This window comes from Loxodonta africana, chromosome 11 (genome assembly GCF_030014295.1).
Source record: "Loxodonta africana isolate mLoxAfr1 chromosome 11, mLoxAfr1.hap2, whole genome shotgun sequence".
NCBI classification, from domain to species: Eukaryota; Metazoa; Chordata; class Mammalia; order Proboscidea; family Elephantidae; genus Loxodonta; species Loxodonta africana.
The window spans coordinates 14707631-14724760 of record NC_087352.1 but is presented as its reverse complement, the minus strand read 5'-3'; the positions used below and the strand labels follow the sequence as shown (position 1 = coordinate 14724760).

General features: G+C 52.1%; 1 protein-coding gene across 1 annotated transcript in view; it reads left to right on the top strand.

Annotated features, from left to right (window-relative positions):
* NAPA (NSF attachment protein alpha) overlaps positions 1 to 17130 on the top strand; it is a 31203-nt gene that overhangs the window by 4646 nt on the left and 9427 nt on the right. Inside the window, exons 2-3 of the mRNA XM_003406739.4 lie at positions 9016 to 9095; positions 13465 to 13581. Coding sequence (XP_003406787.1) covers positions 9016 to 9095; positions 13465 to 13581 — 197 coding nt within the window. The remainder of the gene's footprint in view (positions 1 to 9015; positions 9096 to 13464; positions 13582 to 17130) is intronic.

Sequence of the window (17130 nt, the reverse complement as noted above, 5' to 3'; positions counted from 1 at the left end):
GCCTCTTCAGTACCTTGCCTTCTGCTCCCTCCTTCCTCTTTCACTCCCCCAGCCTCTGGAGAGGGGGCCAGTGGGGCCAGGGGCTGGGGCAGCTGTCCAGACTTCAGTTCTGAAGATTTCCCAAGTGAAGCACCAGGAGACAGCGAAGAAGGAGAGGAGAGCCAGGTGCCCTTCTTCCTCCTGCCTGCCCACTGTCTCCCAGTGGACACAGAGACCCTCCTTGCTGTGCCCCTTGGGGTCCTGCAGATTCTAAGGACTGGCTCTGTTCCCTATTGCTTTTTCTCATCCCTAACATCCCCCTCCCCACCTACAAAAACCCAAAGTAAAAACTTTTTTCCATTTGGATACCAGCATGGACAGGGAGTTTCTTCATGTTTGAAGTGAAAATCCTAGTAATACTGGCGTCATAGGGTGGTTTTAAGGAATAAGTGAGATTATGTACGGAAAATGGTGAGAACACAGTGCTGGCCCTGGGAAGTGCTTATTAAGTGCCCACTGCTAGTTTTTTTTATTACTACTGGGAATTGTCATTGGTAGTTGAACTGTGAGTGATGGAGTATAGAGATGATGGGATGTTCTGTATACAAATGTTGTTGTTAGGTACCGACCAGTCGGTTCCAACTCATAGTGACCCCGTGCACAACAGAACGAAACACTGCCTGGTCCTGCGCCATCCTTATGATCGTTGTTATGCTTGGGCTCATTGTTGCAGCCACTGTGTCAGTCCACCTCGTTGAGGGTCTTCCTCTTTTCCGCTGACCCTGTACTCTGCCAAGCATGATGTCTTTCTCCAGGGACTGATCCCTCCTGACAACACGTCCAAAGCATGTAAGATGCAGTCTCGCCATCCTTGCCTCTAAGGAGCATTCTGGTTGTACTTCTTCCAAGACAGATTTGTTCGTTCTTCTGGCAGTCCGTGGTATATTCAATATTCTTCACCAACACAACTCAAAGGCGTCAACTCTTCTTCGGTCTTCCTTATTCGTTGTCCAGCTTTCACTTGCATATGATGCGATTGAAAATACCACAGCTTGGGTCAGGCGCACCTTAGTCTTCAGGGTGACATCTTTGCTCTTCAACACTTTGAAGAGGTCCTTTGCAGCAGAGTTGCCCAGTGCAATGCGTCTTTTGATTTCTTGACTGCTGCTTCCATGGCTGTTGATTGTGGATCCAAGTAAAATGAAATCCTTGACAACTTCAGTCTTTGCTCTGTTTATCATGATGTTGCTCTTTGGTCCAATTGTGAAGATTTTTGTTTTCTTTATGTTGAGGTGTAATCCATACTGAAGGCTGTAGTCTTTGATCTTCATTAGTAAGTGCTTCAAGTCCTCTTCACCTTCAGCAAGCAAGGTTGTGTCATCTGCATAACACAGGTTGTTAATGAGTCTTCCTCCAATCCTGATGCCCCGTTCTTCTTCATGTAGTCCAGCTTCTTGGATTATTGTTCAGCATACAGATTAAATAGGTATGGTGAAAGGTGTATACAAATAGCGGTTACTAAAGATCAGATGTTGGCACTGCCTGTGGGCACCCACAGTCAGGAGCCCTGGAGGGCCTATTTGTGTGAGGGAAGTGTTACTGCCCAGGTCACACAGGGCTTCCATGTGCAGGGCCCACCCAGGATCTCTGAAGAACCTGGTGAGGGAGCCATGAGCTTCCAGAATACCTTTGGCCTGCAGAGCATGTTCATACTGGACCCCCCGTGATGATTTCCGGTGCCCTGCTGGCTGCCAGGGTACACGAAGGACACTCGGAACCTCTTGCCCAGTCTGGAGTGGAGGTTTCCCTGAGGGGACATGAGATTTCTGGGGAATCTGGTGGTCCTCTTGCTGTAGTCCTCAGCCTGAAACCTCTGTATGAGCAAGCAGTGACGTCCCCTCCATCAAATAAAGCGCATGGAAAGAAACAACCTTTGATGGTTATGAGGGAGGGGAGCAGTGGGGAGGGAAAAACACTAGGCAATGGATAAGTGGAAACTTAAGTGAAGGGTAAGACAGTACACAGTACCGGGGAAGTCAGCACAGCTTGACCAAGGCAAGGTCATGGAAGCTTCATAGACACATCCAAACTCCCTGAAGGACTGAATTACTGGGCTGAGGCCTGGGGACAGTGGTCTCAGGGGACATCTAGCTCAACTGGCCTAACAGTTTATAAAGAAAATGTTCTACATTCCTACTTTGGTGAGTAGCATCTGGGGTCTTAAAAGCTTGTGAGCGGCCAGCTAAGGTACTCCACAGGTCCCACCCTGTCTGGAGCAAAGGAGAATGAAGAAAACCAAAGACACAAGGGAAAGATTAGTCCAGAGGACAAAGGGACCACAACTACCACAGCCCTCCACCAGACTGTGTCCAGCACAACTAGATGGTGCGCGGCTACCACTGCTGACAGCTCTGACGGGGATTGCAGTAGAGGGTCCTGGACAGAGCTGGAGAAAAATGTGTAACAAAATTCTAACTCACAAAAAAAGACCAGACTTACTGGCCTGACAGAGACTGGAGAAATCCTGAGAGTATGGGCCCTTCACACCCTTTTAACTCAGTACTGAAGTCATTCCTGAGGTTCACCCTTCAACCAAAGATTAGACAGGCCCATAAAACAAAATGAGACTGAAGGGGCACACCAGCCCAGGGGCAAGGACGAGAAGGCAGGAGGGGACAGAAAAGCTGGTAATGGGGAGCCCAAGGTCGAGAAGGGAAGAGTGTTGACATGTCGTGGGGTTGGCAACCAATGTCACAAAACAATGCGTGTATTAATTGTTTAATGAGAAACTAATCTGCTCTGTAAACCTTTATCTAAAGCACAGTTTAAAAAAAAAAAAAAGAAGAAGGAAACTTCAGGGGTTATTTTTTATTTAAGTTTTAAGCTTATCTCAGGGCAATAGTTTTGGGGGTTCTCCAGCTTCCATAGCTCCAGAATGTCTGGAGTCTGTGAGAATAAGAAATTCTGTTCTGCATTTTCCCCCTTTTGATCAGAATTTAGAGGCAGAGATCCTTCTGAAAAATTCTTGAAGAAAAGGAAACACCAGCTCGTGGGCTAGGAGTCAGCATACTGTTGGGGAACAGTGGGGCATCAGTATAAGAAACACAGGAGGCCTGCCTTGGTGCTTACGGTCTCAGAGGGAGATGGGCCCGTAAGTAAAGGTCAGCAAAATGTGGCAAGAAATAAGGTGGAGGGAGGCACAGGACACTGGGAGTGAGGGAGGGGCGACACCTAGCTGATCTGGGGGTGGCAGAGACCGTGCCCACACTGAGACTCTAAAGTAGGTACAGGTGTGAGGCCAATGGGAGTGCCACCCCCGTTGACTGAGCCCCTGCTAAGTGGCAGAACAGCTATCCTTTCAGCAGCCCTGCGGGCATGGAGTGTTAGCCCCATGACAGAGGGAAGCCTGAGGCTGGGGAGCCAGGAGCCAGACTCTGACGTCTGAGATTGCTCCCCCACCGTGGGAAACTCTGGGATTCCCATTCCCAGGTGGCCACACACCTTCGAGAGCATTGCTCCTCCTCTGTACAGTAGCACCTGCTCAGTGCTGCCATCATGGCAGACTTGACTGTACCTGATCTCTAAAAAAAAAAAACAACTCGATGCTGCTGAGTCGTTTCTGACTCATGGTGACCCTACAGGGCGGAGTAGAACTGTCCCTTAGGGTTTCCAAGGCTGTAAATCCTTACGGAAGCTGACTGCCACATCTCTCTCCCTTGGAGGGGCTAGGGGCTCAGACCTTTTGGCTGCTAGCTGAGCGCTTAACCACCGTGCCGCCAAGGCTCCTACCTGATCTCTATTCCTCACCAAAGCTCCTCCTCCAAGGTTGGTTCTGCTATCTCCATTTTACAGATAAAGAGACCGAGGCTCAGGGATGACAGGGTCGCACAGCTGGCAAGTGCCCGAAGCTGGTTTCAGCCCAGGCTTCTGGGCTCCAAAGTCTGTCTGTTCTCGTTCTACCGGTGCCTGACCAGGCAGGTCACAAGTGTCCTAGGGTGACCTCCAAGCCAGGCTGTGCTCACAGGGAGCTTTGTTCTTTCATGGTTGCTGGGCCCTGTGCAGGCACTGCGTGGAGATGGGAGAAGAGTGTGGCTCCTCAGCCCCACTCTGCAGAGCTCATAGGCCACAGCACGAGCGGGGGGTGAAGGGCTCAGCTCTCACAGGGGATGCAGGTAGGGGGTGTTGTGGGGACCCCATGGCCCCACAGCTCAGGATTCAATTGAGTGGAGCAGGAAGGCTGGGGCCGCGTGTCCCCTGTGCCGGTGGACCTCAGACAACAGCAGCCTTTGTGTTTCAGCGTCTCTCTGCCTGCAGCATGGGGCGGGGTAGCTCAGTGGTAGCTCAGTGGTGGCTGGCTTCACTGAGGCCTGCCCTGGCCGAGGGGGAGCTCCATGCATGAGGTGGAGAGCCCTCTGCTTGCCAGATGAGGGAAACTCGAGACATGCTCGTTTAATCTCGAAAGGCTAGAGCAGACAGGATTTGTCCACCTTCCTGGTTTTCCAGAAGACTCCGGGACATATCACATGGTGGGCGAGAGGCAAGGGCAGGACTGGATTCCTCGGGCCGGAGTCCCGTTTCCTGGCCCTGCCACCTCCTGATGGTGTAAGCTTGTTACGGTATAAGCATAGGCAAATCTGTTAACCTCCCTGAGCCCCAGCCTCCTCTTCTGTAGGCCAACCACCCAGTTGCTGTAGGGTCGACTGTGACTCACGGTGACCCCATGTGTATCAGAGTAGACCTGTGGGCTATAGGGTTTTCAAAAGTAGATCGCCAGGCCTTTCTTCCAAGTTGCCTCTGGGTTGACTCAAACCTCTAACCTTTCAGTTCGCAAACGAGCACGTTAACCATTTGAACCACCCAGGGACTCCTCATCTGTAGAGCAGAGGTAATGCTCATCTCACAGGTGATTGTGAGCAGCTCTTCTGCCCCTGCAGGTAGGGTACCTGTCGTCATTGCATGCCATCAAGTTGATTCCGACTCACAGTGATCCCATAGGACAGAGTAGAACTGCCCTGTTGGGCTTCCTAGGCTGTAATCTTTTTTAAAATATACATATAATTTATGTATTTTGTTGTTGAGAGTGTCCACGGCAAAACATATACCAATTCAGTGACATTGATTATATTCTTCAGTTGTGTAACTGCTCTCACCCTGTTTTTCTGAGTTGTTTCTCCCGCATTCCCATAAACTCCCTGCTCCCTAAGGTTCTTACCTAATCTTTCGAGTCTCTGTTGTTCATACAGATAGTTTTAAGAGCATAATGCTCAGGGCAGACACTTTTTATTAGTCAAGCTAAACTGTTACGAGGTTTTAAGAAGACTTCAGGGGGTATTTTTGTTTAAGGCTTAAAGATTATCTCAGGGCACTAGTTTCAGGGGTTCATCCAACCTTCATGGCTCCAGGAAGTCTGGAGTCTACGAGAATTTGAAATTCTGTTCTGCAGTTTCCTCCCCTTAGGCTGTAATCTTTACAGAAGCAGATCGCTAGGTATTTCTCCTGTGGAGCCGCTGGTGGGTTCGAACCTCCCACCTTTCAGTTAGCAGCCAAGGACTTGACCATTGCACCACCAGGGCACCTTGTAGCGTGCCTAGAAGGCTGTAAGCCCTGCCTGAGCGTGAGCCTTTGTAGTGACTGGTGAAGCTGCTGTAGGATCTTGAGAGCCGGGCTCTGATGGGCGGTAGGAGCTGTTCTTCCCAGCTGGAGGTGCTGACTGCTGAAGACCGTGGGCTGTGACTGCCATAGAGGGTAAGAGGGATGAGGACCTAAAATGGGGGAGTTACTCCATCTGCCTTGCCTTTTGAGATCCTTAGGGGAACTGCAGGAGGGGAGCATGTTTCCAGAAGTCAGGACATGCCCAGGGAATGGAGGAGGGAAGGGGAGGAGGCTGGGACTGTCCCATAGACCCCCTGGCTTGGCGATCCCTGCGCCGTCTGCCATTCCTGGCAGCGCTTACTACCCTCCATATGGCAGTCGCTGGAGGTTGGCGGCTGCGCCTGGGAGACCTGAGACCGCTTCCTCTGCCTGGGAGGAGGAAGCAGAGCGGAGCCGGTAATTATAGACAGCCCTGCACAGGCCGGCCCAAACCAGTTCTCTCTATTCCCAGCTCCAACAGAGCCGTGGGATGGGAAGAGTGAAGCTGAGGCAGCTTGCGGGGAGTCGGTTGGGGAGGGACCATCAGCTGTTACTGCCGCTGGGGCCCTTCAGAAGAGGGAGGCCTTGCTAACTTTCCTGGATCGTGGGCAGGAGGCAGAGAGGGAAGACCTGATTTTTCCCCTTGGAGTTAGTAGTTTTCACCCAGGTGAGCACCCTTCCTGAGTGAGGTCCTACCATCATGGAAACCCAGAAGTGACATGTCCATCTACCAAGTGGTACAGCCTGGTAGAGCAGAGAGCTGGGACTGCCTCCTGCTGGTCACTCCTTCCCCCGTTTGAAACCCTCCTGTTTTGTTAGAATAGAGCCCAAACCCTTAACCTGGCCACCAGCATGGGGTGTCCCTGCCTCTCCTCCATCCTCGTTTCCTTCACTGAAGCCCTACTGGAGCCTGTTTCTGCCTCAGGGCCTTTGCACTCGCTGTGCCCTCTGCCTGGAATACCCTTCCCTCTTTACATAGCTGACTCCATCATCACTGAAGACTAAGCACAGTCTCACATCCTGGAGAGCAGTGGTGCCTGCTGGTCCCATTCAGAGTAGGACCCCCCCAGTCCTTCTAGCACTTCATCACTCTGAAATTATCTTTCTGATTTCCTGTTTGTTGCCAGCTCCCCCCCCACGTTTGAGGGCTGGGTCCATCTCCTTTGTTTGCTACTATTATCCCCAGTGCCTAGCACAAGATGATTGTTGAGGTGTTTTTTCCTCAGATCACTGTTCTCCAGGATTTGCCAGAGACCCTGGGAAGATCACTCCCCAATTTTGGAACCTCCTTCCTTTCACCAAAAGGAGAGAGAACTCTGTCTTCTTGGGCGTGCCTTTCCCTCTCAGGTTCCACCTGCCATCCCCTGGCAATGAAAGTGGCATGGACCAGGAAGGAGGAGGCCAGCCTGGCGCTCATCCCTCGGGCTTCCCATCCTACAGCGAGGCTGTTGACCTGCCACAGAGCTGGCTCAGCTTAGGCTAGGATGATAGAATTTGAGCCCAGGCAGCTGACTGGCTTCGTGTCCTGTGTCTACTTCATCCACTGAGCCAAAATAAGCCCCAGCTGGGGCTGACTCTGTCAGTGGCTGATCGCCCAGCTTTGGGGCTCTCTGTGTGTCATTTCTGCTCCTGCAGGAGACTGAGCTTTGCCAGAGCACCTGGCGGTAGACAGGACCTTGCTGTACCCACAAGGAAAGGAAGGATGAGCTGTGGGGGGTGGACTCCATGGGTGGGCAGATCTGTGACTGAGGTCTGTGAATGTACCCCTTTGAGGGAATGTCCCAGAGAGGATCCTCTGGAGGCTTTTTTCAGCCAAGCCCCAAGCAAGGGATCCTTTGGAATTCTCTTCTGTTGGGAGGGTGTGAAAGTTCCTCACCTCTCCACAGCCAGGAATGTGCTGTAAACAAGTCACTCCAAACATAGGCCCCAGGGCTCCGGTGTGTGTGGTATGTCAAGTGGGTGAGGTCAGAAGGCAAGACAGTGGGGCAGGGTGAATGTGCAGAGCCAGACCAGCCTGGTCAGCATGAGTGTGGGAATTACTCAAAGCCACTTCCTGGGTCAGCGTGAGGGACAGGAAGACAGTGTCAGCATAGCCTCAGAAGGCAGAGGGGACAGGGTTTTCATCTGAATAAGAACTTTCTTATTGTTAGCTGCCATTGAGTTGGCCCCCAGGGCCCTGCTGTTGGACAGTTATTTATTTTGAGGGTTGTTTCGCCAAATAAATAATGTAGTATTGAGGTGTGGAATTACCTTGCAGAAGGTGGTTTGGTCCTTGTTCTCTGGTTCTTGCTGGCTGTACCAACATCTGAGGCTAATGAATGGGGGCTGACCAGACCACGAGGAACCACCTGGGAGCCAGGTGCGGACCAAGCCTCAGGAGGCCTGACATCATCTATCATGGCCACGTGGGGAGACGGATGAGAGCCCTGAGCCCTAAGGTTCAGAGGAGCTTCCTGGTTGGTGACAATGCATAGAACAGGGTAGTGTGTCCATCCTTGGGACATGGAATCTCTGCGCTATAACCGCTCCCAGACCTCACCCTGCGTATCTCTTCATTTGTCATCCTCTTCAATTGTAATAAAGTTTGGCTCTAAGTACGGTGTACTCCTGGTGAATTCTGTGAATTGCTCCAGTGAATTAATGAACCCACAGGGGCAGCACAGGCTGGTGTCTGCCACTTTGGCGGTCTGAAGAAGGTGTCCTTCTAACGTGTGAGCTCTGCGTAGCTGAGGTTGGAGAGAGAGTGCCGAGTGAGTGGCTGGCGATGAGAATGGAGAAGTGGGAAGGTGAGGACTGGATCCGTTTCCACACTTCGGGGATTGGATTCGTGCTGATCTTTACCACGCAGTTAGCAGCGAAGGTGGGATTTACCCACTGTGCCTCTTGTGTACTGCAGTAGTGATGAGCATTCTTGTAACTTCCCTGATTAGCTTCTTAGGATAAATTGCTAAAAATGCAATTCATTGTTGGACTCTAGGGCCAAATACAAGGAGCACTGGTGGCACAACAGATGAACGTTCAGTTACAAACCAAAAGGTCAGCACTTTGAACCCACCCAGCAGCTTCGCAGGAGAAAGACCTGGTGATCTGCTTCTGTAAAGATTACAGCCTAGAAGACTGTATGCAGTTCTGCTCTGTCCTACGTGGTCCCTATGAGTAGGAATTGACTCTACAGCAGTGGGTTCTGTATGGGGGCAGAGGGGTGCACACACTTTTGTTTTCATCTGACCAAAGCAGAGGCAGAGGCCAGGCCACAGCTGGTTTCTGGAGGGAAGTCGTGGGCGCTGGGGTGGGAGCACTTGTCTCCCGTCCATGGAGCAGGATGCTTGCTTTCTTTTTCTCTTTGATACCAGACTAGATGGTCTCCTTATCTTTTTTCTTTCTTTCTTTCTTTTCTTCCCCCAGAGGCTCATCCAAAATAGAGGAAGCATGCGAAATCTACGCCAGAGCAGCAAACATGTTCAAAATGGCCAAAAACTGGAGTGGTATGTGATGGGCCCCTTGCTTCTCAGCTAGAGCGCCTCCTTGTTTCCTTCCCCTCTTTGCCCTCAGCTCCCAGTCCCAAAGACCTGGCCAGGAGGTCAGCTTGACATTCCCTGTCCCTTCATGCCATCTCTGGCTTCATTAGCCAGCTGCCTGGCAGTCATTTGGTGTCCACTGGGTGGTTTTACAACTTGGGTCACCAGAGGCTTGGAGACAAGGCATGAAGAATGGGGCTAAGTGGATTATTGACCCCAGACAGACCCTCGTGGATTCATGCACAAGTTAGAGGTCTTTGATGGATCTGCTCCTAAATGCAGAATTTAAGGTGTCCCTGAAACTGTCACCTGGCACTTCTTTCTGAGTTTGCATTCTGGGCTGGGAAAGGGGTGGCATGGGGTAGTTTCAGTTAGAGGAGGCCCAGCTGAGAAATACTTGGAGGGCGGTGGTGGTGGTTGTTGTTGGGTGCCATCAAGTTGATTCTGACTCATAGCGACCCCATGTGACAGAACTGCCCCATAGGATTTTCTAGGCTGTAACCTTTATGGGCAGATTGCAAGGTCTCTCTCCTGCAGAGCAGCTGGGTGGGTTTGAACTGCCAACCTTTCATTTAGCAGCTGAGCACTTAACCATTGCACCACCAGGGCTCCTTAGGGTTGCTATGAGTCGGAATTGAGTCAGTGGCACATAGCACACTTGGAGGGAGGGGCAGGTAAAAGGAGCTTTATGGAGGTGAAATTAAGATGATGATGGTAACATTAATCACAGCTACCATTTATCGGGCACTCAGCTAAGCTCCAAGCCTTCGTTATCTAATTGAATCATGACAGCAACCCTCTGAGGGGAGGTACCGCTACTACCCCCCTTTTACAGATTTGGAAACAAAGGCTCTGCTGAACACTTCGCCTAAGGTGTCACCCCTAGTGAGTGACAGAACCAGGATGCAAAAACCAGGACTCTGACCCAGAGCCCAAAGGCCGAACCTGCCCATGCTTTGAAGCCTGAGCCTGAGCAACTCGGGTTTGAGTCACAGCTCAGACTGGCTGTGTGACACTGGGGAAGCCACTTGACCTCTCCTCATCTGCTTCCTTCTCAAAACAATGGGGAAGATAAGAGTCCAACCCCATAGGCCATGATACGGACTCCTGGCAGTCTGCTCTCAGGGAGTGGTAGTGTCTGTGAGCCTCCATTACTCCTGTTAGCGGTTGTTATTGTCCTTTACCATCAAGTCCATTCCAACTCACAGTGACCACATGTATGCAGAGTAGAGCTGCTCCGTAGAGTTTTCAAGGCTGTGATCTTTGGAACAGATTGCCAGGCCTGTCTTTTGAGGCACCTCTGGGTGGGTTTGAACTGCCGATCTTTCAGCTAGGAGTTGAGCGCTGAACTGTTTGCACAATCCAGGGACTCCCGAGTCAGCAGTACTGGTGGAAAAGCTCTCAGAGGACTGGTCAGCGGGTTCATAAACATGAGGGGCACCTACTACAAAGTGCCCAGCCCCTGCCTTCTGTGTGCTCTCACTCTAGTGGGGACAGACACATGGACAACGTCAGTGCCATGCCCACCTGAAGGAGGGCATCCCCAGGGAGGTGGCTACCGGGACATGCCCAGGTGTCCCTCGGTGGGTGGAGTGTTGGGCAAAGTCCTGGCTCTCCCCACGTGGCTTTACGGTTTGTGGTTAGACTCTGCAAGGCCGGAGCTTGATTGGGAGCCACCAAGGACAGGTGAGTAGAGAGAGTTTGGAAAAGCCCGCATGTTAAGCCTGTTTGAAGGAGCCCTGGTGGCCCAGTGGTTAAGCATTTGGCTGCTAACCAAAAGGTTGGTAGTTCGAACCCATCAGCTGCTCCACGGGAGACAGATGTGGCAATCTGCTCCCATAAAGATTTACAGCCTTGGGGCAGTTCTGCTCTGTCCTACAGAGTGGCTGTGAGTTGAAATTGACTTGACGGCAATGTAGAGGTTTGGTTTTTCTTTGAGGCTCATATGAGGCTAACTTCATGATAGGACTTCAAGTGTAAGGGAGATTGGCTCAAGGAAATAAAGCAAGAGACCCTGTTTTGGGACCCAACGCAGAACTTTCTAATGATGAAGAAGATGAAATGGGATGGGGGACCATGAAGCCTGGGGGAGAAGGCTCTGGAAAAGCCGATTATCATCACCATCATTGGTTTCCTAAAAATCAAAAGAGTTTTTCCTGAACATTCACAAAATACATTGTGCATAAAGCCAAATGCTATGTGTATTTGGGCTTCCAAACTAATAAAGTGGCTTTTAGAGAAGGAATATCAGCCCTGGTAGCATAACTGTTAACTGCTCGGCTGCTAAACTGAAGGGTTGACAGTTCAAACCCACCCAGCAGCTCCTTGGGAGAAAGACCTGGCTATCTGTTCCTGTAAAGATTACAGCCTAGAGAGCCCTATTGGGCAGTTCTACTCTGTCACGTGGGGTTGCTATGAGTTGAAAATTGACTCAGTGGCACCCACCAACAACAGGGAGGGAATACTTACTTTCAATCACATCGATGTTGCCTTTCGCCTAAAACTTGTGCCCTCACCCAGTTGACCTTTTACCTAGAATTTATGACCTCCCCCAACTCTTGAAACAGAAATCCTAGGCCATTTCCCCTCTGTGATACCCCCTTTTCTAAAAGTTTGGTGCTCTTAAAAACAGTAAGACATCCCTACAGTGAAAACTTGGATGGTGTTGTCAATTCTGCTGCCCAGGCTGGAGGACAAATTTGGGTCCCCTCAGTCCTCTCCCAGCACAAGGATCCTGTGATTCAAGTTCAGCTGGCGGGGAGTGAAGAAAAGTAGCTGCAGAACAGAGCTGGCATGGCTGTTGGAGCTGCAGTGGGTGCTTCCGCAGGGAGTAGGGACTGTGGTCCTCTCCAGTCGGTTTAGGAGATGTGTGTGCAGAATGGCTGGGACCCGAGAGAGGTGATTATGTGCAGATGAGGACAGGACGGATGGCTCAGGGGTGCTCTCCACTACCCTTTGCCCACAGGCATTTGTCTCCTGTACTTGTGTATTTTTTTAAATAATATTTTACTGAGTTTTTGGTGAAAAGTTACACAGCAAGTTAGGTTCCCGTTTGACAGTTTCCATACACGTTGTTCAGTGACGTTAGTTATATTTATCACAATCTGTCAGCATTCTTTTTTTTTTTTTAACAATTTCTACATGTCCAGTTTGGTGACATTGGTCACATTTGTTGAGTTGTGCATCCATTCTCACCCTCCTTTTCTGAGTTGTTCCTCCCTTATTGACATAAACTCACTGTCCCCTAAGGTTCCTATCTTTCCATTTGCCGTTGTCACTTTGATCCCATGTAATAGTTCTTAAAAGAGCATAATGTTCAAGGCAGACGCTGTTTTACTAGTTAAGCTAAACTATTGTTTGGTTTTAAGTAGACTGCAGGGGATATTTTTGGTTTAAGATTTAAAGATTATCTTTGGGCAGTAGTTTCAGGGGTCATCCATCCTTCATGGCTCCAGAAAGTCTGGAGTTCGTGAGAATGTGAAATTCTGTTCTGCATTTTCCCTCTCTTGATCAGAATTCTTCTATGGAACCTTTGATCAAAATGTTCAGTAATGGTAGCCGGGCACCATCCAGTTCTGGCCTCGTGGCAAAGAAAGCAGTTGTTCATGGAAGCAATTAGCCACACATTCCATATCCTCCTCCTATCCCTGGCTGCTCTTCTGCCTCTGTTGCTCCAGGCAAATAGAGACAAATTATTGTACCTTGATACACTTCTGTTCTTGGTGTCCATGTCCTGTTTCCTCTCTGGACCTGAGGGTGGAGCCTGCAGTGACCAAGGTGGAGGGGTCAGGGCAATTAGACAGGAAGAGCCTCTGGGAGCTGTGGGGGAAAGAAATAGGACTTGGAAAGGGGGAGGACATGGGGAGGGGTTGTATAGTTTAATCTGAATCACTCCTTTTCTCCCTCACCCCCTCTGCATGCCACCCCACTGCTCAGCCTACAGTGCCATCTGGTGGCAGGTCTGAGCTCTAGGGTTCGAGGCTCCCCTTGGGAGGACTGCTGCGGTCAGGAGGAGGGGAGGCCTTGTGTTTGGACCTTGTACAGCTCTAGTCTTTGTCTGCCTTCTCCTTGGAGCTGTAGGGATGATGGCCTGAGATACTGGCAAAGGCCGGAGCTGGGGACGTGAGGTCTCAGCCGGGCACGCCTGGTGCTCTTCCTGTACACCTGGGGTCTTGAGGCTTCCCTGTGAGACCAGGTCCCTGCCTTGGTCAGAGACTACCAGATGTACTCCCCGGAGCCTCAGCCCAGGGGTCCAGAGGACGAGGGCTAGGCCTCGCCCTAGCCAGCCTCTTCCTCTCTTGCCCCACCAAAACCGGGCTCTTCTCTTCTCTTCCAGCTGCCGGAAACGCTTTTTGCCAGGCGGCCCAGCTGCACCTGCAGCTCCAGAGCAAGCATGATGCTGCCACCTGTTTTGTGGATGCTGGCAATGCCTTCAAGAAGGCAGATCCCCAAGGTGAGGCTTTATGGGGCACACAATCATGGGTTCGCTGCCCAGAGCACTAGGGATGGAGAAATGTCCTTGGGTTTCCGAGTGGCCCTGTTTTCTAGTGGCCGACATGTGATAGGCTGGCCAGAAGGCACTCAGGGCCAGTCAAGCGCTAGCTTTACACTTGGCTCCCTCCCGCCTGCCATTTGCCTCTGCGCCAGGCCCCCCCACCTCCTCCGATTCTGTGTGCAGCTGATGGCTCCTTCCCTCCTGCAGCCCGGGGAGCGTGTGGGAGTGGGAGTTCCATTCCAGCCCCATCGCATGCCAGGGAGAGAGCAGAAATCTGTTCTGCTGTCAGAATGAACACGCAGAAGGAGTTGGGGGGATGTCTCGGGCCAGCCAGGTAGGAGTTGCTGCCGGAAAAGAAGCGGAAATTGTCCCCACCTGGCGTCTCTGCACCCTGGAGAGGAACAGCAGAGGGAACAGAGCCTCAGCCGTAGTAGTTGCCAGAGAACAAGTTGCTTAAAATGAGAACACTGGGGCCAGAAGCCCGGTTTGGGACTGAGGCACAGTGAGCGTGCAGTCTGTGTCCCACTGTGCTCACCCTGAAGCGAAAGCTCAGCCCTACGGACTGCAGACTTTTGGATTTCACGGGGCAGGAGTTTTAATTTACTTGTTTTTAAGCTCGGTGCCAGACAAGGCCACTAACTTTTAATTTTAGCAAGCAAAGACATTTAAAAAATGAACGTCTCCAGTCACCATAGGGAACAACGGTGGTTCAGCTATAGAATCCTTGCCTTTTCTCTGGAAGACCTGGGTTCAGTTCCCAGTCAGTGTACCTCATACGCAGCCACCAACCATCTGTCAGTGGAGGCTTGCTTGTTGCAGTGATGCTGAACAGGTTTCAGCAGAGCTTCCAGACTAAGATGAACTAGGAAGAAAGGCCTGGTGATCTCCCAAAAATCAGCCAGTGAGAACCCTATGGATCACAATGGTCTGATTTGCAAGCAGTCTTGGAGATGGTGGAGGATTTTGTTCTGTTGTACGTGGAGTTGCAATGTGTCGGGGCTGACTCAACAGCCACTAACAACTGTCACCACCCTCTTAAAAGAGAAACAGAGATGTACAGATGTTAAAAAAAAAAGATACATTACCAGAAATACAGATGTTAAAAAAGAAAAATATATTACCAGCCGCCGCTGAGTCCATTCCGACTCATGGCGACCCCACGTGCGAGGAGTAGAACTGCTCTGTAGAGTTTTCAGGGCTGTGTCTTTCCAGAAGCACATGACCAGGCCCGTTTTCTGAGGTGCCTCTGGATGGGTTTGAACTGCCAACCTTTTGGTTAGTGGCCTAGTGCTTAACTGTTTGTGCCACCCAGGGACTCTAGGAGATAACATGGTCTTGGGCTAAAGATCAAGAGACCATTAGCGGTGGGAAACTGATGGTCTCCGAGGGGCAGGGTACAGGCCCCCACACTGGCGCTCTAGCGTGCCTGGTGTGCCCCATTGCCAGGGATGCTGCATTCCCAGGCGAGGATTCAGTCTCTGTGTAGATGCGGCCGTGTCTCTGTTCCCAGGCTGACCGGCTGCTCCTCTCCCGGGTATCCTACAGAGGGTCGCTGAATGGGTCACAGGGTGGGGCTGTGTTGTGACTGTGGGTGGATCGGTGTCGCTCTGTGTGTGTGTGTACAAAGCTGAGCATACCTGGCAGGTAGCACTGGGCCCCAGCGGGCCATGTGGGTGACATGGTGATGACCCAGGGCACCCCGGGCCTGTTTCCTGCTTGAATCACCCAGGAAAGGCTTTGCGTCCCCCGCAGAGCTCCCCCCTTCCCAGCTTCCCATCTGCTCCCCGGGGAACTGGTCGATCTGCAGATGTCGCCTCAGCGTCTGTGAAGTTCAGCTGCTGCTCCAGAGTGACTGGAAGGACTGGTTTCTGGTCTGGGGAGTGGCACCTGCCGTGTGTTGGATGCACAGTGCTGTTTGCTCTTTAAACAAGCCCCACTGCTTCCCTCAGACAGGCTCTTCTCGGCATAGTGATGGTGTAGAGTCGCCTCCCTGGCCATTGATTTGGGGTGCCTGGCTTTGCAGCGACTCCACGCAGGGGTGTGGTTGCTGCGAAAGAGGCAGCCTTAGAAAGCAGGGCAGGAGGTCTGAGGAGGCCTGGACTGGGGAGACAACACGCAAAGTGACCAAGCTGCCTCATTGTGAGCACAGATGCAGGCTGGCGTGGCTGCCTTCTCTGAGGCAGGGGTGGGGTGCATTTGGCTGGGGCGGCCCTTACAGGCAGCAGGAGGGGCCCTCGTACCGGAGGAGAGCCTAATTTGGGCACAGCTGGCGAGGAGGTGTCTTGGCTGGAGCCCTGGGTACTCGGTGCTGAGCAGGGAGGGTTGTGAGAGTGGCATGCCAGCCCCAGCCATCTGGGACCGTGGCCAGACTGGGGGTTCAGGAGAGGGCACATTTGCATCAAGGAATGACAACTGCTTTGTGTCTGGGATCAGTCAGGCGTCACAAAGAAGTTTTGTGGCAGCTGTGTGCAGGCACTGCGGGGCCCTGGCCTTTGACGTGAAAGGAACTGCCTCCCCTTGACTCCCTGGGCAGGTCCCTGAATCTCCTCGCACCTCCATTTCCTCCCCTGCTAAAGCAAAGCAGACAAACTGAGACCCTGTGCAGATGTGCCCTGAGTGGTTTCTGGGGTGTGATGGTCAGGAAGAAACGTTACTCGGGAGGCAGCCCTGGGCCCCCCCAGACTTAGGGAGGGTGTCCTTCCGCCTGGCCTGGGCTCCCACTGCTCCACCCTCTGGCCAGGAGCCCCTCCAAGTAGAAACCGGGCCTGAAAGGCCCATTTGGAACCCAGCCCGATGGCTCCAAGCAGGTGGCTGTCTATCTGGGGCCCGTCCGTATTGCCGTTTGCCTCACCTGTGTGGCTGAAGGCTTGTGTCCTGTGCCAGCACCTCCTACAGGAGTCTCTCTAGGGCCTCTAGAGGCCACCTGAAACCTGGCACATTGCCCTGCCCCCTGCTGAGTTGGCCTGGACTGTGGTGGGAGTCTGGTGGCCGGGGAGGAGGTGACGTCCATAGTTGTGGTTGAGTTGTCAGCTTCCCACCCACTGCCACCTGCTCTGTGTGGATGCAGCCCAGAAAGGCAGCTTAGGTGTGTGGGGACCTTTTTGCCTGTGAGCTGTGGCCTAGGGGCAGGGAGGTGTGTGCCCCCCTTGCACCTCCCTCCTGTCCCCCATCTGCTGTTTCCTGGGTGTTTGCTGTGTGCCAGATGCTTAGCTTACGCTCTTAACCCATTCAGCTTCCTTGTGAGAGTCTGCAGTTTGCCCCTGTTTTACAGAGGAAGAAATGGGCCAAGTCCTGGGGGTGACCAGCAAAGGCTCCAGAGAGACAGGAACCCAGCAGGGTGAGGGCCAGGTGGGCTCTGGATTGTGGCGGCTGACTGTCTCCTTATGCAGCACCCTCAGTTCCCTCATTCAGAAATCAAGAAGAGCTTGGGCTGGTGCCAGCGGGTCATCCCCCAGACGGTCCTGGGGACCCCAGAGAAGCAGGCTGTAGCCTGTGCGTCAGTAGCTT